General features: G+C 34.5%; 2 protein-coding genes across 2 annotated transcripts; both read right to left on the bottom strand.

Moving 5' to 3' along the window:
* Positions 1 to 777: 777 nt before the first annotated feature.
* On the bottom strand, positions 778 to 21,696 carry LOC111059483 (protein obstructor-E). The gene is made up of 5 exons (XM_022347146.2): positions 21,460 to 21,696; positions 12,095 to 12,313; positions 9,584 to 9,778; positions 3,197 to 3,404; positions 778 to 974 (listed from the first exon to the last, which is right to left on the bottom strand). Exons 1-5 carry the CDS (start codon positions 21,512 to 21,514, stop codon positions 953 to 955), a joined length of 699 nt encoding a protein of 232 aa, XP_022202838.1. The 5' UTR covers positions 21,515 to 21,696; the 3' UTR covers positions 778 to 952.
* LOC120352465 (protein obstructor-E-like) lies at positions 6,009 to 9,101 on the bottom strand. Its single transcript, XM_039433123.1, has one exon. It carries the CDS (start codon positions 6,287 to 6,289, stop codon positions 6,017 to 6,019), a length of 273 nt encoding a protein of 90 aa, XP_039289057.1. The 5' UTR covers positions 6,290 to 9,101; the 3' UTR covers positions 6,009 to 6,016.
* Positions 21,697 to 24,519: the final 2,823 nt, after the last annotated feature.

Genomic DNA, 24,519 nt, shown 5'->3' on the forward strand with positions numbered 1-24,519 from the left:
CCCTCTAATTCGTATTATTGTCTTATCTAAAATGATAAAACATCACTTTCATGAGACATTACCCCTCTAATTCGTATTATTGTCTTATCTAAAATGATAAAACATCACTTTCATGAGACATTACCCCTCTAATTCGTATTATTGTCTTATCTAAAATGATAAACCATCACTTTCATGAGACATTACCCCTCTAATTCGTATTATTGTCTTATCTAAAATGATAAAACATCACTTTCATGAGACATTACCCCTCTAATTCGTATTATTGTCTTATCTAAAATGATAAAACATCACTTTCATGAGACATTACCCCTCTAATTCGTATTATTGTCTTATCTAAAATGATAAAACATCACTTTCATGAGACATTACCCCTCTAATTCGTATTATTGTCTTATCTAAAATGATAAAACATCACTTTCATGAAATATTACCCCTCTAATTCGTATTATTGTCTTATCTAAAATGATAAAACATCACTTTCATGAAACATAATCCCTCTTTCAATAAAAATGCACGGCACTACGCAACTCAAGTCGAGGCTCGACCAACATGTCGAGTCGACTCTCGACTCATCCTCACAGTCGTGAGGTCGCGGAGACTAGAATCGACTGGTCTGAGTGTCACCATTTGAAAACACATGCTGCTTCGAGAAGAGACTAGAGTCGCAGTCTCTTCTCGACTTGAGTCGCGTAAGTGTGTGTTGAGCCTAAGCTCTTTATTTGTGTATCGTACACTATTACAAGAAGAGGAACTTTAACAATTCGCAAAATCAAATGCAATTCAAACAAAAATAATTTTTATTTATAAAAAGAATTACAAAAACGATTTACAGAAACTCTCAGAAATTTTAGCTGTGTGTTTTATTTTACATGGGCTACAATTTACACTGTTGATGGTTTTTTATTGGTGTACATTATGGTGTGTACTTTGCAGCTCCTGATCTTCGCTCTTACTTCCTCTTGAAGTGTGCGCTGTAATGGAAAAGCAAAGTGCATTAGAAAGAATATAAAACACACTTGTTTTCTATGTATTTCACACGACAACCATCACCTTCAAAATATAAAAATTAGTGGGGAGGTTCAAAATAAAGTATCGATATTTAACTTTATATTTTTTGATTTGATTGTATGATATGAGATGTTGTGATATTTTTCCATAGTTGAAAGAATAAGACTTTGATATTGTCAATATCACTTTTATTTATTCGAAAATTAATTTATAATTCAGAACCAGGTTTCATGGTAAAACCTACCACATCTTCAGCTGAAATAATAAGTTTGTTGTTATTGGAGGAACAGGAAATTCAATAACTCCAATAACAACAAACTTATTATTTCAGCTGAAGATGTGGTAGGTTTTACCATGAAACCTGGTTCTGAATTATAAATTAATTTTCGAATAAATAAAAGTGATATTGACAATATCAAAGTCTTATTCTTTCATTTATATTTTTGTTCCCACAATCACTTTTGAACCTTGTTACGAAAATATGGACTAATGCCATAAATTTATTGATCTGATTCCAACATCCTAATTTGTTTCCCTACATGCTCACTTACAGTACTGTATCGATTATCTAGTAGATAGCCTTATTCTTGAAATTCATAATTAGGCCTTCTAAGTTTTTGATGTGGGTTTGTGAAAGAGAAGACTCGGAGAAAATACCGATAAAAGGCTAGTCACTCATCAATATTATTAATAACCTACTCAATCAAATATCTTTAAAGATTTGTAGGTATTATAATGATGAATACTGTAAAATGTAAACAATATAGTTGAATCATAATATGAAAAAAGACAGAGTCTCTCATACCGTACTCAAGATCTGCGAATCCACATAATTGAAGGCTATAAAATAACTTAGCCTACTTCGTAGAGCGAGTTATAGCCTAATGGTTATAGCCTATGGCTTACATTGAATTTTTTAGCTTTGTCTAGCAAATTAATTAAACACATTAAACCTATTCTGAGCGCTACCTAATAAGTAGTAAAACCATATTATTCAAAAAATATATTCAATTCAATTTATTTCTTTTTACACACACATACAAGTTTAATACAGAGATTAACAAAACGAATACATGCAAACAACAACAACAATACACGTTAAAACAAAATAAAGAGAAAGTGGTCCAAAAAAAGGATGGAAGATTGAAGGGGTTTTCCAACTCTGGATATCCATGTACTAGGAAAACCTTCAATACTTGAGAAGGTGAAAAAGGTATCAGAAAAAGTAAATAGACGGTAGATATGAAAGGGTGGGATGGGGGAAGAATAATAAAGGAAGGATGAAAAAAATAAACCGAACAGTTTTTTAACAGTGTTAAAAAAATTGAGGTACTAAATGAATTACAAAGGATTGCAGGATAAGCAAGCACACAAGTAAGAAGAGTAAACTTTGAAGAGAAACATCTCATAGATAGAAAAAGGAATTGCATTTGATCCAGGTGTTGATATCCTGTTTTAGTTTTTTAGTTATTTTCGCACATTCAATATACTGTTCGGGGATTGTATTATTGATTTTACTGCTTATGTATATAAGTTGTCTTCTGATGGTTTCTATTTTTGTATTGTAAATTAAATATTTATTTGCTGTAGGCCTTAGGTTGTATAGGCTGTTGGCAGCGAACACACTTCTTCAAGTCGAGTTTTGAAAGGTCTTCACCACATATTATAAATTATAATATAAATCTGAGTACCCTTTTTATAATAATTATAAAGCTATTGGATGAAGGGGTCAAGTCCAATAAACTCCTTTATCCACTGAGAAATCACTTTTTCGAGCAGTTGACCCTTTTTGCATCTCTGTAACTATGTTATTATTGCTTTTTGTGTAGTTGAGAAGTTGATATTGTGGTAATTATTCATATTGAATGAAAAAGACTAAGAAATTGTCAAAAAAACACTGATTTTCAGTGACAATTTCTTAGTCTTTTTCATTCAATATGTTATTATTGGGTTTTATGATAGTGCAATATGAAGATGGTCACTTAGCCCCTTCATAACTCAATTTCCAAAATAATGGCAGTTAGCCCCTTCATCCACTTGAGGCTTCTATTATAATACTTAATACTGTACCCGTAATCAGGGAGGTATCGATTATGTATGCAAATATACTCAATACCTTGATCATGGCCCCATAAAGGAATATGAGAATATTGGACAAATTGAACCGGGAATTGAATTGACTCACCATCTGGGAACATTCTCGGGTTCCTCGCAGGTGAGAGTGTTCTCGTCGAAGACCTTGTTGTCACCGCAGGTGATGAGCCGCGGGAAGCCCTTGACGCAGGTGATGAGGCGCTCACAGTCGTTGGGGACGGGGAACCGGGGGAACGGCCAGAACTTGGCTGATGGAGAGTGGGGGTCCAGTTTCTCAGGGCATTTGAATCCGACTACAGCTGTTTTATTTGAAAATTGAAAAATAGTATCAGTTATTAGTTGAGACTCCATTTCTGAGAATAATTTATTAATCTATATTCCAAATAAATGTTTTAGTTTATAATATTAATAAAGGAAAGAATTCGCTTATACACGTACGGGATAGGAAATTCACAAATGATGCATTACCTCTGAACTACTGGACTAATTGATTTGAAATTTTGCATATAGATTGGTAATTCACCGAGGATGGTTATAGGTCTATTTTAAATTCTTCGAGATTTTAGCAGATCAAGTTTTCAGTTTGTCAAGTATTTAATTAGACCCTTGCGAAGCACGGGTTATCTGCTAGTAGGCCTATAAAATAAACAAACTTTTGTTATTTTTTCTCTATGATTATATGCTATAGCATTTATTTGGAATATAGTTTAATAAATTATTCTCAGAAATAGATTTTTAAGAAATAATTTAAGTACAAGCTTATGCTATTTTTCCTCTATACTTTGAAGTCTTAAAGAACTCAGCAAATTTAGTATTGGCAACAGAAAAAATAGCCATATGCTGGGTTCAAGTCCCAAACCTGGAGAATATCTTTGTGCTGCTGTAGCGTTCATTTGAATTTCCTACAGTTATTATTCACTTAGTCAACTAATAATATTATGTGTTGTGTGCAAAAACCTTTATGGGATCAAATAACATGTTTTTGGAATCTCGTTTAATAAGTTATTCTCATTCTATTGGCATTGATTTGATGCAATGTCTTCCATATAGTACTAATAACTCTATTCTTAATGTATCATGCATATTTTTTATGGATAGGCCTACTGTTTTGTGCTAGTTGACCTACTTTTTTTGACAAAACCTACCGTTTTGTGTTAGTTGATCCTTCTTCTTTAGAGATCAAATTTACTTTTGTTTCAGTTGGCCCTTTTCTTTCTTGAGAGTTGAAATTTACTTATAATCATTATCAGACTGCACTTGACTAGACAGAAAAAATGTATAATCTTTTCTGTCTACATTCTCGTATTTCAGCAAGGTTTTGTGAGAGGTTCTAGTAGGCCTATTCAAATATAGAATGTCGACTTAAATAAAACTTACAACACTTATGAGATATTTAGAAGAAATTTCCTTTTGTAGTGGTGTAGGAAATACAATTTTAGATACCCTTGATGACTGAAGACATAATTATGTGTCAAAATCCATAATAATAAATTAATTTACCTAAAATACCTCAATTTTTATCACTATAATAGATTTATGGGATCAATGAGAAATCGTTCAAGTCTCTGTTTTCACACCATTATCAATCTCAAACTCTAACCAAGTCAAACTCTTGAGATATTGAAGTTTTAAGTTATCCTTAACTTGTCCATTGTTCATTTTTCAAAGACATCTCTAAAATCATCCTTAGTCACGATGAAGGCTAGCCCTATTATTGGAAAAGTAGGCTATTGTATTGTAGTTTAAAAGAATGCTCTCATATGATTATTAGGATCATTCCAAATAGCTGTAATGATTCACTCCTCCGTACACATTTTACTTAGCTTCATAACTTAGGCTACATATCGTTAAGTAATATTTCTTCTTCTGGATCGTTTAATGTCCGAACTTATATAGATATGGTGGATTAATTGAATTCAATTCAGAGGAAAATCTGATCAAATTAGGTATATAGGTAGCTTTTCCTGTCACGTTTTTTCACATGTGAAAAATATACCATCACAAGATCCGAATAATCTATAATAAAGGAAAGAATATTGGCTTATACAAGTACGGGATAGGAAATTCACGAATGATGATTCATCACGTCTTAACTACTGGACTGATTAACTTGAAATTTCGCATATAGATTCTTAATCCACCGAGGATGGTTATAGGCTTATTCAAAATTCTTCAAGTTTTCAGTAGGCCTAAGTCAAGTTTTTAATTAGTCACTTGCGGAGCACGGGTTACCTGCTAGTTTTTTTTCTATCTCTAGATTTTTATAGCACCTAGTTAGAGACTAATAAGCTATCCTATTTTGACTTGAATTGATAAGAATATTGGAAATACTGTATAATATGGGCTTATCCTATTCCACTCTCATAGTTTTCTTGATACCCACTAATTATCTGCAAAATCATGATGAGTTTGTGAAGGTAAACCCCATTGGTTTAGCCTTCTATATTGGTCAAGGATTAAATTGAAGATTATTTTTAGCATAAAAGGATACAGTATTCTGCCTTTGCACTTCCAATTGAACACTTTTAGCACTAAATTAAATCGTGTGGCTTTCTGCGTTGTAGTCTTCCTACTCCATGCACGTTGAGCAGCTGGATTTCTTCCACGTTCACATGTTGATGAAGTCTTTTCTCATGAAACCTGCTAGTTTTTGAATAAAATTTAATTTTGATAGACTTGCCTATGTCATGAATTCCATCACTATAGTAGGCCTATTTTGTATACTCACTGAATGTAGGCTACTTTTGAACATACCGGTGAACTACAGGAATAATATTGCAGCAAAAAGCAAGTCTTGGTGCCGGTTGCACGTACGTCGGTTGAATTTTAATCGTGATTAATTCCACGAGAACCAATCAGAGAAGCCGTTTCTTCAAACAAGCCTTTCTCTGATTGGTTCTCGTGAAATTCATCACGGTTGAAATTCAACCGGCTTTCGTGCAACCGGGCTTTTGAGACCATCTCTACACTTGCCTTCAGGATTGCAGATGTGTTGCAGCTCGTCAGGCCAGTTGCACTTGTGGCTTTTCTCGTCGTAGGCGAGGCCTGGTTCACAGGGCGTCTGATAGGGGTAGCCATGCTCGCACTTGATGTAGCTGGTGCTGCATGAGTCGCTGTCCGCGTAGATGCCGAACTTGAATTCGCAACCGGGAGAGCTGTCCGCTTCCACTGACACATCAATCATCAATAATGTGATAATGATGATGATATTATCATCTCCTCTCTCCACCAACAACTATTGAAGATGTGCCTTCCTAGTCTCGGTGTATTTACAGTAGAACTCCCCACTAAGAACTAAATACTGCAGCTGTGCTCCTTCATTATCGATGCGTTTATGGTAACGAACTATAAGAGCTACTGCAGATGTGCTCTTTCATTTTTGGTGCGTTTACGGTAGAAATTTATACAGAATTATAGCATTTCTTCACGCATACAGTGTAGTTTTTTGCCAGTAGTGCACAAATTAGCAGTGCAAGTTTTTACAGAAGTTCGTCTTTCTCAGTTTGGTGGTTTTGATTCTCAGCCAGTATAGTACATTCATTCACACGGTTGAACACTCCATTATAAGAACTACTGCAGATGTGTTCTCTTATTTTTGGTGCGTTCACGGTAGAAATTTATACAGAATTATAGCATTTCTTCACGCATACGGTGTAGTTTTTAGCCAGTAGTGCACAAATCAGCAGTGCAAGTTTTTACAGAAGTTCGTCTTTCGCAGTTTGATGGTTTTGATTCTCAGCCAGATAGTAAAGCCATAAATGGTACTACACTCCACTAGTACAGTACTCCACTTAAGAACTACTGCAGATGTGCTCTGTCATTCTCTGTGCGTTTATATTTGAACTTTATACAGAATTATAGCAACTCTTCAAGCATTCGGTGTCTAATTGCCTACACAAATCGGTATTGGAAGTATGTACAGAAGCTCGTCTTTCTCAGTTTGGTGGTTTTGATTCTCAGCCAGTACAGTCACAGAATACAGCATTGTTGTATTCTGTGGTATAGTATATTCATTTACACTGTAGAACACTCCACTATAAGATAAGATAAGATAAGATAAGATGCTGCTAAGATAAGAACTAATGCTGATGTGCTCTCTCATTTCTGGTGCTTTAAACGGTGGAACTTTATATGGAATTACAGCATTTCTTCATGCATTCGATGTCGTTTTTTCTATTAGTGCATTAAACGGCAGTGGAAGTTTGTTTAAAAGTTTGTTCATTCAGTATAGTACAGCCGCTCCCCAATCGTCGGTGCATTCACGCTAGAACTTTATACAGAATTATAACAACATTTTACGTTTCCGGTGTCTTTTATTGCCAGTAGTACAAAATCTGCAGGGTAAGTTTGTACAGAAGCTCGTTCATCCAGTATAGTACAGTCATTTATACGGCAGAACACTCCACTAAGAGTAGGTACTGAAGATTGTGCTCTCCCTTTTTCGTTGTGTTACGGCAAACATTTATTCAAGAACTATAGCAACCCTTCAAGCATTCGGTGAGTTTTTTGCCAGTAGTACCTACCGTACACAAATTCACAGTGGAAGTTTGTACAAAAGTAGCTAAGTTCGTCTTTCTCAGTTGTATTGGTGGTTTTCAGCTGGATTCTCAGACAGTAGGTATATAGTGCAAAAGTAGTCGGCAGTGGGATAGTTTACAGCAGCCATGTACTTTCTTTCACAATAAATCGAACAATTCACAAAGTTGACGATTTTTTACAGCAGAGGACCTGAATTTTTTCACACATCTTGGATATATGTACATTGATGTATGATACGGTAACTTCTAATGTGAGATTTGAAGGGGATGAGACGGGACTCGATTGAAGGGAATGCAGTCCTAAAATATCAACAAATATCGTACAGTACCTAAAATTTACCTGTATTGGAATTTAATCTAGTAATTTTTATTTAGCGCTGTATTGGGTTGAGTGTAAGAAGCTCACTCTATGACAAAGGTGTTTGGTAGCTACTGTGAATTGGTATCTAAGATCCACTTTCACACACTATTGTAAGATAGGGCCGGCTGCGCCCTAACTCCGCCCTCCTCGGTAAAAATAAAGGCAGCGATCCTATTCTAATCTATTCTCATGCTGTCTCCAATAGAACAGAGAATCTGTTGAAATCTTTCATCGTATTTAAAAATATGAAACACCTTTCTGAAGGGTTACAATAATTGATTCAACCGTAATATTCGTGTACCATTGTTTTACTTACAGTACAGTACTGTGGACTTGGAAAGTGGGTCCTTGGACAGAAAGGTTTATTTTGGCAGAAAAGTAAGAGTATAGTTTGATATAAAGTTTTTAAATCATAGTGCCGGTTGTACAAAAATCTGTGAGTTCTAATCGTGAATAAATTCCACGAGAACCAATCAGAGAATCCTTCTTTTCGAAAAAGCCTTCTCTGATTGGTTCTCGTGGCATTTAATCATGATTAAAACTTAACAGGCTTTTGTGCAACCGTGGCATAGACTTAACAAACATAGTATTTTGAATAATTACTTCTATCATTCTATAAAAAACGTTTTCCACTTCAATTAAAAATTTCCACGTTTATTGGTTTGTGGGGGGAGGGGTGGGGGTTGCCTTTGTGACATTGTGTTAGGTAGGAAGTGAAATTCAAGATCTGATTTAAAAGATTTTATCCAGTGTGAATTTGTTAATTTCTACAATTTTTCAATGACATTTATCTTTGATTTTCGTCGATTTCAAATCCTATATATTTCTCAAACTCCCACTCCTATAAGCTAACGTTTGACAACTACATGGGTAAAACCCGAGTAGATATTAATAGTCCTGGTGTGATTTGAACGGTATTTCAAATCTTACCCCTATATGCTAACGTTTGACAACTAGGCCTACGTGAGTCAAACCTGGATAGAATAATGTTTTATCTAGTATGAATAGTCCTGGTGTGATTTCAACAATATTTTCAAATAGATTTACCGATGCTTTTGTCGAATTCTTATAGATTCGAACCCTATCTCTAGGAGGGTACCCTACCTTCAGGGTTGCAAGTGTCAATATTCTCAAATAGATTTACCGATGCCTTTAATGACCTCAACCTTTGGACAACATTAACTTTTTATCAAAATTTTTAAAGAGAAACAGTACAGGCTCAGCCTAGTTTTTCCTTCAATGTCATAATAATTAGACTATCATATTATGATTGTGGGATTTCAATAGATTCGAGCCCTATCTCTCAACCTACTCAACCTACCTTCAGGGTTGCAAGTGTCAATATTTTCAAATAGATTTACCGATGCCTTTGTCGAATTCTCATAGATCGAGCCCTATCTGTATGTTATTGTGGGATTTCCATAGATTCAAACCCTATCTCTCAACCTACCTTCAGGGTTGCAAGTGTCAATATTTCCAAATAGATTTACCGATGCCTTTGTCGAATTCTCAGAGATCGAGCCCTATTTGTATGTTATTATGGGATTTCCATAGATTCGAACCCTATGTCTCAACCTACCTTCAGGGTTACAAGTGTCGAGCAACTCATCAGGCCAGTTGCACTTGTGTGTTTTGGCGTCATAGGCGAGGCCTGGATCACAGGGCGTCTGGTAAGGCACGGCGTCTGCGCACTTGATGTAGTTGGTGCTGCAAGCTGCGCTCTCAGGGTAGATGCCGTACTTGAACTCGCAGCCAGGTGCGTTGATTGGCTCAACTACATTGTGCAGGGTGTAAAGTGTATTTACAATGAAGCTCACAATAGTATAGGTACAGCAGATTGAATAGTGATTAATGGATGCAATAAGTGTAACAGGATAAATAGATACAATAGGTACAACAGAAATACATGCTTTGAAATACATGCTAAGTTTATGATATTACATTACAAGGTATAAAGATGTATGAGAAAAATTCGAAAACAAAGCTAATCGTGCTTCTTATAATATAATATGAATGAATATAAAACTCTGCACTAGGACTTGTATCTATTCAGGTGCGCACAGATATACGCGCCGCGAACATGAGCAATTCACTTTTAATCAGCTGACTATATCTGTATTTTTACAGAAACGGTTTTATTATTATTATTAGCGTATGGCTTTGAATGGTGGTGAGACCCAAGGGTAGTTCCACTTCGCCGTATATAGTCCAAAGATCCCTAATGGGAAACCGGACACTAAGGTTATTGTGAGCACAATACTTTAAATTTACACTTTTCACTTACAGAAACGGTAAGATACATATATAAAAAGCTTGGCATCAGCTGATTAAAAGTGAATTGCTCATGTTCGCGGCGCGAATATCTGTACGCACCTTAACATGGCATGCATCTGTATACATTTCTACAATATATATTACAAAATATTTTACAATGAAAATTGATGCAGAATTTTAATCTGTGATTTTTTCACCTGGGCTTCAGCCATATAATCTAATAGCATTCTATCGAGAAAAGTGTAACTTGTAATGCCAAATATATTATTTAGGATTGTGGTGGTATGTAGTTCAATTTCCATTATCAATGTATGAAGACTCAAGCTCTGAAAAATGAAAATATTTTCATAAATTTATTAATAATCATTGGCAACTGAATGTATGCAAGATACTGTATTATATTCGGTATCGAACTAGCTTGATACCGAATCAGAAATAGTTGATTGATAGACTGTATGATTCACAACTTTTTAGTTGTAGCTGTATTTCATGAATGTTTTCTGAATGATCAATATATCCTCGAAGTTAATTCAATGTAGACAACTGAAAAAGACCATCGTTATCTTCCTGAATCATCTTATCTGTCTTTCCATCTTTCCATGAACATCTTGAATAGCATTCCAGCTGTAATAACCCACTAAATGTGAGTGAGATTTTACTATTTATAGTTAGAAGATTTATGTAACAAGATTCCATTGTGAACAAATAGACACATACCGTACCCGGTTGCACAAAAGTCTTTCAACTTCTACTTACGATTAAAGGCCACAGGAACCAATCAGTAGAGAAGCCTTTCCTCAGTTAAAACTTTGCTTATTGGAATTTAAAAATGATAAACATTTTACAGTTTTTTTGTGCAACTGGACCATAGACACCAAACTACATTTCAGAACATCATAAGTAGCCTACTGTATTCCAAAATATGATGTATCAGAATAGAATAAAAAATTGAATGATTAATATCTTCAAGAATTCAATGTAAACAGTTGGAGACTCAAAACTTTTATTATTAGCTATTAATTGATAGATACCATCCTGAATGATTTTTTCTGCCATTCCATCTTTCTATGAATATCTCGAGTAGCATTCCAGCTGGAATAACTCACCAAATATGAGTGTTATTCCACTATTATTTTCTAGCTGATAGATTTACAACCGGTTGCACAAGAGTCTGTTAACTTTCAATCCTGATTAAATGCCACGAGAACCAATCAGAGAACCCTTGTTCTCAGAAAAACCTACTCTGATTGGTTCTCGTGGAATTAAATAATGTTTCAAATTATACTCCGTTCGAATTAACTTCCGACTTGGGATGGACATGCGCAGCAGAGAAGGCATACAGTGGCAAGGATACAACGGCTGCTATGTTGCCGTTATGCATCGGCCAGCGTTCTCTAATTTCCACTGAGTGTTCAAGCGCTCATGTTAAACTTAGGAAGTTTCCTCTGTGTAATCACAGACTCGACTGACTCTATTCGACAAATTGACAACTGCGCTTCCACCTATGACTCAATCCATCACTGCAATTGGGTGAAATCCCTCCTTTTCTCTGCGTTGCAAATTCCTCCAAGTCTGAAGATTTACACGAAGTATAAACAGGCTTTTGTGCAACTGGGCCATAGACAGCTGAGTTGAAACCAAACTACATTGATCCTCACATTTCAGAAGTACCGTACTTAATTCCAGTACATGATGTTTGAGAATAGTATAGAATAGAAAAATGATGAATCAGTTATCATTTTATGGATATTAAACACCAAATATTTCGAATACCAAATATTTTTGCAATAATAATTGTGAAAATGAGTGAACTCACGCAGTGCCTTGCGTGGACCGCACTCGACAGCCCAGTGATAGTTGCAGTGGTTGTGCACGGAACCCTGTCCGTCGTAGAGGAGACCGTTCTCGCACTGCTCGAGGGTGAGGGTGCCGTTGGTGCAGAGGAAGAAGTGGTCGCAGGCCTCGGGGTGCGCGTAGGTCTGCACGCCGTACGCCTCCGGACAGGAGGGTGCGTTCAGAACCGGCACTGCTGAAGCTATAAAACCAGAAAAAAATGTATCAAAATACAGTTAAACATTGTCAATTGAATATAAATAAAAATACAAATCTGAGTACCCTTTTTAAATTATTTCGTCACGACATGTTTCTGCTACTAATATATTTTTATTTATATTCAAAAGTGGCCCTAATGAAAAAAAGACAATTGTCAATTGGATATTTTTCATTCATTCATGGAGGTCCATTGGAGAGTTATAGAGGGTCCAAAAAAGCAGAAAATCAGGAGAAACATATATTTTAAACATATAGGTACTTGAAAAAAATACTAGCTATTGAAAGAGAATAATTATCTTCAACTCTATAAAATATATAGAGAATTTGACTGGACAGAACTTCCAGGATATTTATCAAACTTCAATTTGTATGAGGTGATCTTAATGTCATTAGCAAGCATTGATGTTTCCAAGATATAAGAGGTAAGATAAGCTATACAAGCCAGAGATAAGAGACACCTATACAAGATAAGCTAGAGTGCCTGAGCAAAATTAAAAATAACTTTTAAAGCAATCTTATCCCTCTAGCACAAGGGGTAGGGGTGAAGCCTTTCATTTATGTTCTCCTTCTTACTAGTCGAAAAGAGTTGCAGAGTCAAAAATATTGTGTTTTACAGTCCATACATTCCCTCTTGATGAGCTTTAGTTACAAAACTGAAGACTGAAGATTTCACTCAGAAATCTAAAACTGCTTCAACACTGCTTTGAGGAATAGCATGAGATGTGTCTACATGATAATATGAAGTCTACTGGAGAGAATTTAATGTTCTACAAGCCTATAACTATAATCAGCACCTAATGTTTTATTCATTGTGATATGGGGAAAAAACGTTTTTTCACTCTTTCCAGGGCGGATATTTCGATAAGTTTTGTAGGAAAAGATTTATTTTGTATGGGATAAAAACTCCGCTAAAATACATAGCTATGCGAAGTTTGCAAAAAACTAAAAAAATGGGACCTAACCACAGCGTGAGTTACCCCCATATCACATGACTTAACTGGCGACAATGTATTTTAGTCTTTTGATGAGTTTGAGTTTTGTTATGTTTGATTTATATCTTAAACAGAGCTGCAAAGTTGAAAATTGTGTTCTACACATATCCTAGGAACTATAGTTATATCCTAGGTCCTTTCAATATCCTAGGTACTATACTTTTCTTCAAACAGTGATTGCTTTTGGCACAGGAGTAACAATCTAGTTTTTTCTATAACTAAATAAATGTGGATGTGGATGTAAAGCTTGTGCAAGTTGCAATATTATACTCTGTACAAATTAACTTCAGACTTGGAGGAATATGCGGCGCAGAGAAATGGAGGGAGATCAGCCAATTGCAGTGATGGATTGAGTCATAGGTGGAAGCGTAGTTGTCAATTTGTCGATTAGAGTCAGTCGATTGAAGGATTCCAGACAGAAAACTCCGTAAGTTTAACATGAGCGCTCGAATACTCACGAGAATTAGAGGAATGCTGGCCGGTTAGAACGGCAACTTCGCAGCCGTTCTATCCCTACCTCTGTTTGCCTTCATTGCTGCGCATGTCCCTCTCAAGTCAGAAGTTAATTTGTACAGAGTATAGTTCAGATCATCTACGATGTACGGTAGTCTATTATTGCTAACAATGAGGATCGGGTGATTCAATTCGCAGTATCCATATTTCTAGAAGTTATCACAAAATTTATGCCATATTTATATTAAGTGCTCCACATATTCAAGGTTATTATGACTTGCTCAAACTTTTCCACGATATTCACTTAGCCTATGATATAAGTTCGATTCAATTTGTAACTTGATTTTACAAAAGCGGAAAAATGATTCATTACTTCCTCACATTAGCTCAAAACGTAGAAGTGAAGAATAATTATTATTTATTCTGTTTAAGAACAATAGCGTGGGACTAGAAAAAACTAGTTTTAGGCTCTGAGAGGTACAGTAATTAACTACAAGCTATTTTTAATTCACACTTGAAACTCATTTGGCAGGATACTATTATTGGCACACATTTCAGAGGACATAATCACACTAATGTAAGAATAGTTTATTTATCTATACTGGTGAGAGTGAAATTCTTGTTGAGCGATAGAAAATCCTTTACTTACATCTGACTTTTTATTTTCCCGTTATCAATCCACTGAGATTATCTCACTATTTTTGTTGAATGAAAAAGACTAAGAAATTGTCAAAAACACAGATTTATTGATACTTAGAAAGACCGGCTTCGGTTATTACACCATTGTCAATCTCTATTTTTGTCACCATTGTCATTCTCACTATTTTGTTTTTGAACCTAATGTTTTTTTTTCATTTTTCACCCTTATAAGTTTATCTTACTCTGAAAATATAAAGGCTACTGTGTGTGATAATTTTTTTTGAATGATGAACCATTCTTCCTCTGTAGGCCCACCAGCCTAAGTTAGAATCAGCTAACATGGAAGTTTCATGGAGCTCCTGCACTCCCAACACTAGTTACATGGTCTCAATGTGAGTTATTCCTTCAATTATTGCTAACAATGAGGATCGGGTGATTTAATTCGCAGTATCTGAATAAATCAGCTGTTCTGATTAGTGAGTTATGTTTTTCTGGCTCTTAACTTTGTCAAATACGTAAAAATATTCAAATTAATGGTAATTTGAGTGTGATATTTTTGTTTTTTATTCTGTCAAAATTTAAAATTCTTAGTTTTCGTTGTTTTTTAGGGAAAATGGACTAAATTTTAGAAAAGTGAAACCATAACAGGACCTCCGAAATACCTGGTATTTAGGAGGTCCTGACCATAACCCTATTTTGGACTTTTAAAATGTTATCTAAATTTGGGAGAGAAATAGTACAAGGAGTATCATTAGTTTTTCTCTCCCAATTTTTTACTTTGTAAAAACTATAAATAAATAAATTGAATAATAAATTTGTGCATTGTAGCTGAGAAAAGTATTCTAAAGTATTTTTATCATCATATTTCATCGTTTTGAAATGTGTCAACGTTATTCGAAGTTTTATTAATACAGGGGGGGGGGAAGGTGAAGACACAGACTGCTTCATTGAAACAAGGATGCCTTATGTACGGAAGGGGAGGAGGTGATACGAAATTTAGTATATTTAGGGAGGAGTGCGTCAATGGGCTTGAGGGGGTTGTTCACCCCAGATACGTATGAGCTTTACATAAAACTCGTTAAAGTCTCTTGAGCAAACATAGATGAAAACTCTGAAATCCCTGTCATGTACGGTTCAATACAAGCTGAAGAAGACGATCACTAGTTCATCAATACAAAGCATATACTATAGAAAGATATAAAGATACTATAGAATATAAAGATATACTATGTCTAGCCTACATGTTTTTAGTTGAGGAGAATATTCACAAAATATCAACCTTTTGTATATCTATCGTCACTTTATTGGGATTATGCCGTTGGCAAGGTAATAAGTAATTGATTCAGTTTTGAAGTTTCGATCAAAATTCTGCAATCAACTTTGGGATCAATTGAGTGAAATTTGAGAAATACATTATTAACCTTTTTTCATTGATGGTTAGTGAAGCCACATAATATACTCTCAAGCAGAGCTTGTCTCTCGGTATTATTTTTACCAATCATCGAAAGGATACTAACTTATAATTAAGTGAAATTTGAGGAATACATTAATAAGTTTTCATTGATGATTGGTGAAGCAACATAATATACTGTCAAACATAGCTTGTCTCCCGGTATTATTTTTCTCCAATCATCGAAAGCATACTTATAATTGAGTGAAATTTGAGGAATACATTAACCATTTTTCATTAATGGTTAGTGAAGCTACATAATATACTCTCAAGCAGAGCTTGTCTCCCGGTATTATTAATTTTTTCCAATCATTGAAAGCATACTTATAAAAAATTGAATACCATTGTGTTGAATTATATAGACATACAAATTTGACGACTAAATTAAAAAATGAAACACTTTTATTATACAACTTGTTGATATAGCTGTCAAGATTTTCAGATTGTCGTATATTAAATTTACAGGTAGGCTACAAGATAGTTCAAAGATAGTTGAATGATTACAAAGATAGTTCATGATCATTCAGAGAAGTAAAAAGTAAATTCGTATGGCTTTTGTTGGTGGGGAGTCCCTTGCGGGAAGGTCCCACCGCCTGAATATATAATTTGAGCCGTCAATGGGCCTTACGACTGTCATACTTCAGCCGGGACCGACAGTTTAACGTGCCCATCCGATAACACTTCAGAGAAGTGATAGAAGATTAATCGATAATTTTTATCGAGTTAAGTATTGGTGATTAGAGCTAGTAGGGTACTGGTAAGTTACATAATTAAGAGATTTTCGAGACGCTCTATGTATGTTGCAAATCAGTAATATTCGCATTACAAAGCCGAAGCCGGTTCACCGTGAAGTCAGTTGGTGAGCCTAATCAAGGCTATTCCGAAATCAAGTCTACACCCAGCTTCAAGTGTAGCCTTTAGCTGACATTTGGCATTTCATTCCAACTCTAATGTTGTCCGAGTATATAGGCTATAGTGTCTTCTGATAATATAATATGAGTTCTGTACTTTAAAGGGGAAATGACTTGTTTGAGAACAAAATTCTCCTTTCAGGCTTATCATTTTTTTGTCTTCAAATATCGGTACGTTATAAGTATACTCTTAATTTTTATTGAATAGTTCCAATTTAATGAAAAGTTCAAGTGCCTCTCAGATAGATCAAATCTACATTGTTTATAATCTACCAAATCCATTGTTTATAAAAGTGATGATTTTATCCTCAATGATTGTGTTTAAAATTTGTCCTATGATAATGAGAATTTTTCATTGTACTTCAGTTTCACTAGCAATTGATGAGAATGGAATCCAGAATTATGATTTGATATACAGTATCAGATTTTATTAGAAAATTATTTTAGCCCCAATGATTGGGTTTAAAATTTGTCCTATGATACAGAGAATTTTTATCGTATTCCAGTTTCATTAGAAATTAATGAGAATAGAATCCAAAATTATGATCTGAGATGCAGTGTGATGAAATACAGTATCACATTTTATTGAAAGATTGAATATGGTACGGTATTTCATGTTTATTCTGTGATAAGGGTACCAGTGTACTAGAAATTTAATTTTAGTTTAGCATTGAGAACATGGATGGAATATTAGTTGAAAAAGCATTGTTGACCGAGCGAAGTGAGGTCTAAGATTCAAGTCGACGGTTTGGCATTTCTCTTAATGTTTAAATTTTTGAATGTTTGAATGTTTATATGTTGCGCATTTACGGCGAAATACAGTAATAGATTTCCATGAAATTTGACAGGTATGTTCCTTTTTTAATTGCGCGTCGACGTATATACAAGGTTTTTGGAAATTTTGCATTTCAAGGATAATATAAAAAGAAAAAGGAGCCTCCTTCATACGCCAATATTAGAGTAAAAATCAGCTGATAAGTGATTACACAGATGTGTGGAGAAGCCAGTCTATTGCTGTATTTCCATAAGGTCTATAGTTTCAATCAGGTACTTGTGGATGAGAATACTGCGTGAGGTCTACTGTTCACAGAACTACTAGTAGTGTATGGTATAGGTTTGACTGTGATAGTTAAGTTCTTCAACTTGTATTTTTTTAATGAATAATGACGATTGTCTCAACATATTGTATGTTTTATGGCAATAAACGATGATTTTATTTGATTTGATTGATAGCATTAACTCTTCTTCCCTAATTCATTGCAAATCTTGTCCTTGAAAATCTGAAAAATCATGTGATCCCACGATTTCGATTGATTTTTCAACTGCAGAAAGCCAGCGGGAGACATCTTGAACTCTCATCATCATAAAATTGCAACTCATTGCCGCAAAATGAATTGTTTTTAAACAGTTCATTGTTTCCAACTCAGTTACCTTTTACTCTGATCCCGTTACTCACTTCTTTTTCTATTTCGAAAACTTTCTTCCAAAGCTTTCTACCACTGTACTTCTTCCCATTACTGTACTTTCTATCATTGAAGATAGATTTTTATTGCTAGTAAAAAATAATCTCGCCTCTTCAGTTTTGTTGAATGGTCATATTGGATTTCCAAGTGGAAAAAAATCCGGACTTTCGCGAGTTCCCAGGAGATTTTTAATCATTTGGATAATTTATTTTTCATCTTACAAATATGAAATGATATTTATACATAATCAACCAATAACTGAGACATGAAATACTAGATAAACGTGAAACTGATTGTTGAATAACACTCCAACGTTAAAGACATTTTAATCCATGGTGAATCGACTGTAAGTTAGTGATTATAGTAAAAGTTCCTTCAACTTGAGAATTTGACATTTTATTTTCGATCTGCCAATGAAGCCCACTCTTCAAGTGAAGTGAAATACTATACATTATCATTTGTAACATGTTATACAACATATTTGCCTACGATACAATACATTTATTACATAGCGATCTCCACTCAGATAGTAAGCTATCAACAATAAAAGTTTCTTAAACTTGAGAATTAAAATGGCATTCTCCATCTTCCAACGTAGCCCACTATTAATACTACTGAAGTGACGAAATACTATGCATTATTATTTGTAACATGTTATGCAACATATTAACCTACGATACAAAACATTTATTTATATCATGGCGATATCCATTCAGATATTCAACTATCAACAATAACAAGAGAGTCTTCTGATGATGAATGAGCATTCTCACGTACATTACATAGGTCCTTGACCTAAATGCATTCTTAATCAGATTTATAATCTTCAATATAATGAAATTTGTTTATTTTTGTCCACAATTTATATACCCTAACTTACAATGTTACAAATTCCTTACGAAATTCTTATAGAATTTATCTTTTTCAATCAAACTTTCGCTCTCCTCGTTGTTGAGAGGCCAACTCTCTCACTCTTACTTCAAGGTCGGATGCAGAACAAAACAAAACAGCAACATTGACATGATGCATCAGTCAATGGAAGACGAATTCTACTATTGTTATTTAATGTTTCTTGCATTGTTCCCTACAACGTGATTAGAAATTTGAGATGCTGCAATGTAGCAACGATTTGAATAGATTACGAATTTATCGATGGTCATTATTTGAAATATAATATTTCTCCTGAAGACTTCAACCAGAATTATTATTCAAATATGGGTTGTCATTCATGAACAATGGTTATACTGTAGTTGTATTAGTTCAAATTCAACTCCAAACGCAAAACTTACTATCCTAATATATTGTGGAATATAGATGAAATGTTCAATGGAGAAGATATTTCCAGTCTGCACTAATTTTCTGATTTGGGACGCTAGGTGCAAACGAGTCAAGGACGTAAAAAGAGGCAATCCTTTTAAAAATAACAGAATAAAATTATTGGATGCCAAGATTACTTGAAGCCATGTTGGGTATGATGTTTACAATAAATACTCCGAAGTCCCTAGGGCGCTAGTGAGGTCAGAGAAGGCCCTGTTTCCAATTATCCGCTCAATACAAAGACAATTTATTTCTGAGAGTAATGCCTACATTTGCTCCCGGCTTGAGCATGGGTGTTGATGATGGCATATGAGTCGATTTACAGCTTTAAGTAGGTTCCGAATCACTGGGTACTGAGAAGCGATTTTTTAATTCATAAACGATATTCTGGGGAGTATACTCAGATTATAAAAAAGTATAGAAACGTTTCCTAATATCGTTTCTCATTTCATAATAATTCATATTTTGTTATTCCAATGCATGTCTTGATGAAGAAGTTGGCCTTCAATTCCCACTTCTAGTTTGAAAGTGCGTTCAATGTTTTTTTTATAACTTCACAAGCGATTAATCATTGGTCTTTATCATTCTGCTACAAAGTTTTACATTATTATGAATTTTCATATTTGTATATTTTTATGGAAAGTATGTGAAAACTCCAGTTGAAGATATGGATAGACATATTATAAGATACTACTGGAGAATAAAATCAACCACACGTCATGCTTTCCTTGGCAACAGGTGCTGCTTTCAACTTTTCTAATCCAAGTTACTTTAAACTCCTTATTATCACCCTCTCCCTCCCAATGCTTCTCCCCCTCCATATCACTGTTTCGTTCTTCCCCTTTCCTTCATACACATACACTCACGCAATAGAAGAAGTTCAATCAATGGGAGAAGAAAGGAGTAGCAATTTACAATAATAATAAATTCAATAGACAGTTTTTTGAGGCAGTTCTAATAAGACTCTTTGTTTTAAACGTTATGGTGAATATGATTTCTAGAAGATGCAATATTGATAGCCTAGTTGTTGAATATGTTGAAATTTTGGCCATAAGATCTACATGTAGATTTGGTAAAAAAGAAAGCATATCAATCGTGATTGTGGAAAATGAAATAATCGTGACGAAACTAGAATAACTCGGTGTAATGTAGCTGAAAATATTCGTAAGAAGGATAGATAATAATAATTTTAACATATATTTGAAGGTGGAATGAAAAATTGAGAAAATTAATAATATAAATGAAAATGATCAAGAATTACTAGGACCTCCTAGCTCCAGTAACAAATTCTGCACTTTACTGTAGTATAGCTCATGAAGCTACATTACTATAAATAATAAGGCATCACGTTTCATACAAATATCACGAGCTTCATTACAATACGAATAGTAAGATTTTCATTATAATACAAATACGAGCTTCTTTACAACACAAATAAGCAATGCATTGTAATATCACAAATTATACGGTTTGCATTCTAATTATACGGCGTGAATTACAATAATTCTATGACATGAGGCTTACCTCATGTCTCTCAAATAATCAAGAAACTACGTATGGCAATCATATTTTGATAAATGATAACTTCTTTTGATAGTGGATCTTATCAAGTGGCAGAAGACCAGAGAAACATTTGCATGGCCTTACAAGTACGGTTGACAAATTTATATTCATACGAGGTCCCTGACAACTTTCATATTCTACTGGGATAACAACAATATTATTTATTGTTCACCATAAACTCTGAATTGCATTTTGGATATCATGTTGTGTCCGCCTCATTACTATCAGAGATTGAACGGCAATCGGATGAGATATTGTTCACGAATAAGTTATGTATGACAATATTGAAATCAGTAATAAATTCTACATGGAATTATTGAAATGTCGAAAGAGTGACTTACCGAGTTGGAGACACGCCGAGGCGGCCAATAGAAGGGAGAGTTGCACAGACTGCATCTCGGAGCTGACTGCTGACTGGAGGAGGATGGAGGCTCGAAGCTTGCAGCTGGCAGCCACTAGCCACCAGGGCGGCAGAGGGGGCAGGGAGGTGAAGGACGCCCCTCTCGCTCAAGAGTGCTGCAGGAGTCTCACTGAAAAAACCTGGAGAGTTTGTGCGAAACTCTCAGTAGCCTATGACTCTTCTTTAAATATTTCGATAAACTCTATTTTAGATCTGTTAGTATTGATCTGTATGTTGACCTTTTTCAAGTAGCAAATCTGTGATCAAACTTCGCCATCTATGTAGGTGTATCTCAATTTTACTATATATCATCAACGATGTGCATCTGCAGTTTTTGCTTTTCTACATTTATGAATTATTTTGTTTATATTTTCTTGAATTGCTTTATACGAGAATAATCTCTCAAATTTTTATTATCATACTCTAGAATCGAGAACCACAGGCAACCATTAACATCATTTTAGAAGTGTATCTTTCCTAGAAACATAGAATAAAATATATATATAATGAATAATCAATATACAATTAAATATAAATATAAACAATATAAAATATAATGGAGTATCGTTCCTCCATGCTAGAACTTATTAAGTTGAAAGTAGAAAGATTTCCAATTATTAATTAATAATAATTATTAAGTAGAAAGAGTTGCTAAATCGATGATGACAGAATATTAAAGAAATTCTACAGTAAATTTCAACGTTCATTCCACAATATTCTTTTATGAATGATCAAATCTGTTTATTTTAAATTAAGGTTGAAAGCAGTTTCGGGCAAATTCCTGTTGTCTACACCTGGATTGTATCGTATCTATTGTCCATGAATGAATAAATAAATAAATAATACTCTCAAAAATGTAGCTCTTCATCAGGAGTGAAATGAATTTAATTATCGAACGCCAAAAAGTTGAGTAATCTGAAAGTAAATGTGAAATACAGTTGTAATCTGTTCTATAATGCTTTTTTGATATATATCTACAGGAAGTATGGAGGTATTTGCATTGCACTTCTCCAAGAACTGCAAAAACCTCTCTAAGTATTATTTAAATTTCTCTATGCATTTCTGCATAGTTTAGACGTATGAGTTGAAAGCTATTTAACATTGGAGGTTCAAAATTCAGACTCAGGAAAAATGATAGAGTAACGGTTTCTTGACATCTCGTTTTTGCCTAGTAGACTCATGCGTATGTAGCATGATTTCATGATAGAACTCTTAGTTTCAGTTTTGTGGGGGCTGGACTACAAAAGCACAAAATTAATGGTATAACAAGCGGTCACCCGTTCTACTTGGGTACTTAACGATCACTTTCTAGTATCTGATAAATGGAGGAGAATATTAATTCAGTAATTATTTGATGAAGCGATTCCAAACCAATAGGATTGTCAAGGAAGGTGATTCCGATTTCAATAAATTGACAGCGATCTATTTTTAAAAGCTGCTTCTACGACCATAACGCTGCATTTACAACAAAGTTATTAACAAAATGTTAATAACTTAATCCTTATAGATTCTTATGGATTGAACACACACATATGTTCATCATGTGTATGATAAGTTATGTTCAATCTAATAGAATCTGTAAGGATTAAGTTATTAACATTTTGTTAATAACTTTGGTGTAAACGCAGCTTAAAACTCTCCAACTAATCAGAAGCAACTATAGCTGCTAGTTGTAAAACACCCCTTTTGTCCAAACAATTAGAACGGCAGAATGCATTTACTCACAGATATGAACTTAGCAAGCTAATCCCACATTGTGGATGACTCTCAATTCCTTACCAACCATGCAGGAGGAATTCGACACTGTTTTGCGTCCCCAGCATATCCCTGTAGGAGGCTCTCGGCACTGGCACTCGTGGGTCCCTGGCATAGCCATTCTCAACACTCGATTATTATTTATTTATTCTTATGGCTTTTATCGGCAGAGAGATCCTTTTGGATGTTCTGCCTTGCCGTATTACCCAATGTCATTTCCTATCAATACTCAAGTTTATTAGGTTATGTCTTGGGTTCTTCCATGGCTTACTCTATCTATAGTAGGCTATGGTTCTTCAAATTTTCTCACTAAAAATTTGCACTTTGACTTCCTGAGTTTCTATTTTATAAATTTTTAAATCAAAAAAACTATTCTCAAACACAAAATCTCATTTAAAAAGCAAAAACTATAAAAATTTTTATGATAATATTGAACTGAAAATTTCACATTTCAACACTCATTTTCATTGAACACTCGATGAATACCTACTGAACTGCCTTTAATGGTAGTGTTTATGGCAGTGTAACTGGCTATAGTTTTCTTTATAGTGTTTCCCAAGAGTGAGACTGGAATTCTCATAGAGAGAATCATGCTTCAGTCTACTCATAGTATACGCCATCTGGAGTAGAGAGAGCATGCATCCTCACCTTGGTGAGTCACCATGGAGAAGAGGTGTCTCTCCTACCCATAAGGCTTCCGGAAACCCCTCACCAGTAAAACACCCTAGTATAATTCATATGGTACATGGGTGCCATCAGAGAGAAAAACACAATATTATATATCTCACGTGTCATTTCTGAGAGACAATTGGAAAATAACATGAAATATAAACAATTTCAACACTCAATGAAGGCAGAATGAATTGAACTGCTACAAGAATTTAAGTACCTAGTTAATAAGATTAGTTAATAACGTCTTGTTTGATTTGGTAGCTACCAAGTTCATAAATATACAGCATTTTAACACGAGAAGGATGAAAAGGATTTACCTTTGAACATGAAATTAGTTGAAAAACTTTAAAGTGGAATCCGGAAATAGTACAGTATTCAATGTGAAACTACAAACTCACGAACTGGTTTTTCGTCTTTTTACTCTCATAATTTTGCAGTTGTATGAATACCATTTTGCCCTCTGAAATTACGGTTCATGACAATACTCCTTCAACCTAATATGAAAATCTCGAGTAATCACAATTATTAATTTATCAAGCCGCCATTCTACAATTTGAAACAGTTGCGGCACTTT

The sequence above is a fragment of the Nilaparvata lugens genome, chromosome 7 (genome assembly GCF_014356525.2).
Source record: "Nilaparvata lugens isolate BPH chromosome 7, ASM1435652v1, whole genome shotgun sequence".
NCBI classification, from domain to species: Eukaryota; Metazoa; Arthropoda; class Insecta; order Hemiptera; family Delphacidae; genus Nilaparvata; species Nilaparvata lugens.

Coding starts and splice junctions, on each gene's coding strand:
- LOC120352465 (XM_039433123.1), bottom strand. CDS start 6,289: ATGATTGATGTGTCAGTGGAAGCGGACAGCTCTCCCGGTTGCGAATTC.
- LOC111059483 (XM_022347146.2), bottom strand. CDS start 21,514: ATGCAGTCTGTGCAACTCTCCCTTCTATTGGCCGCCTCGGCGTGTCTC. Junction 12,314..21,459: donor CTCGGCGTGTCTCCAACTCG/GTAAGTCACTCT, acceptor CTGGTTTTATAG/CTTCAGCAGTGCCGGTTCTG. Junction 3,405..9,583: donor CGACACTTGTAACCCTGAAG/GTAGGTTGAGAC, acceptor CAAATAAAACAG/CTGTAGTCGGATTCAAATGC.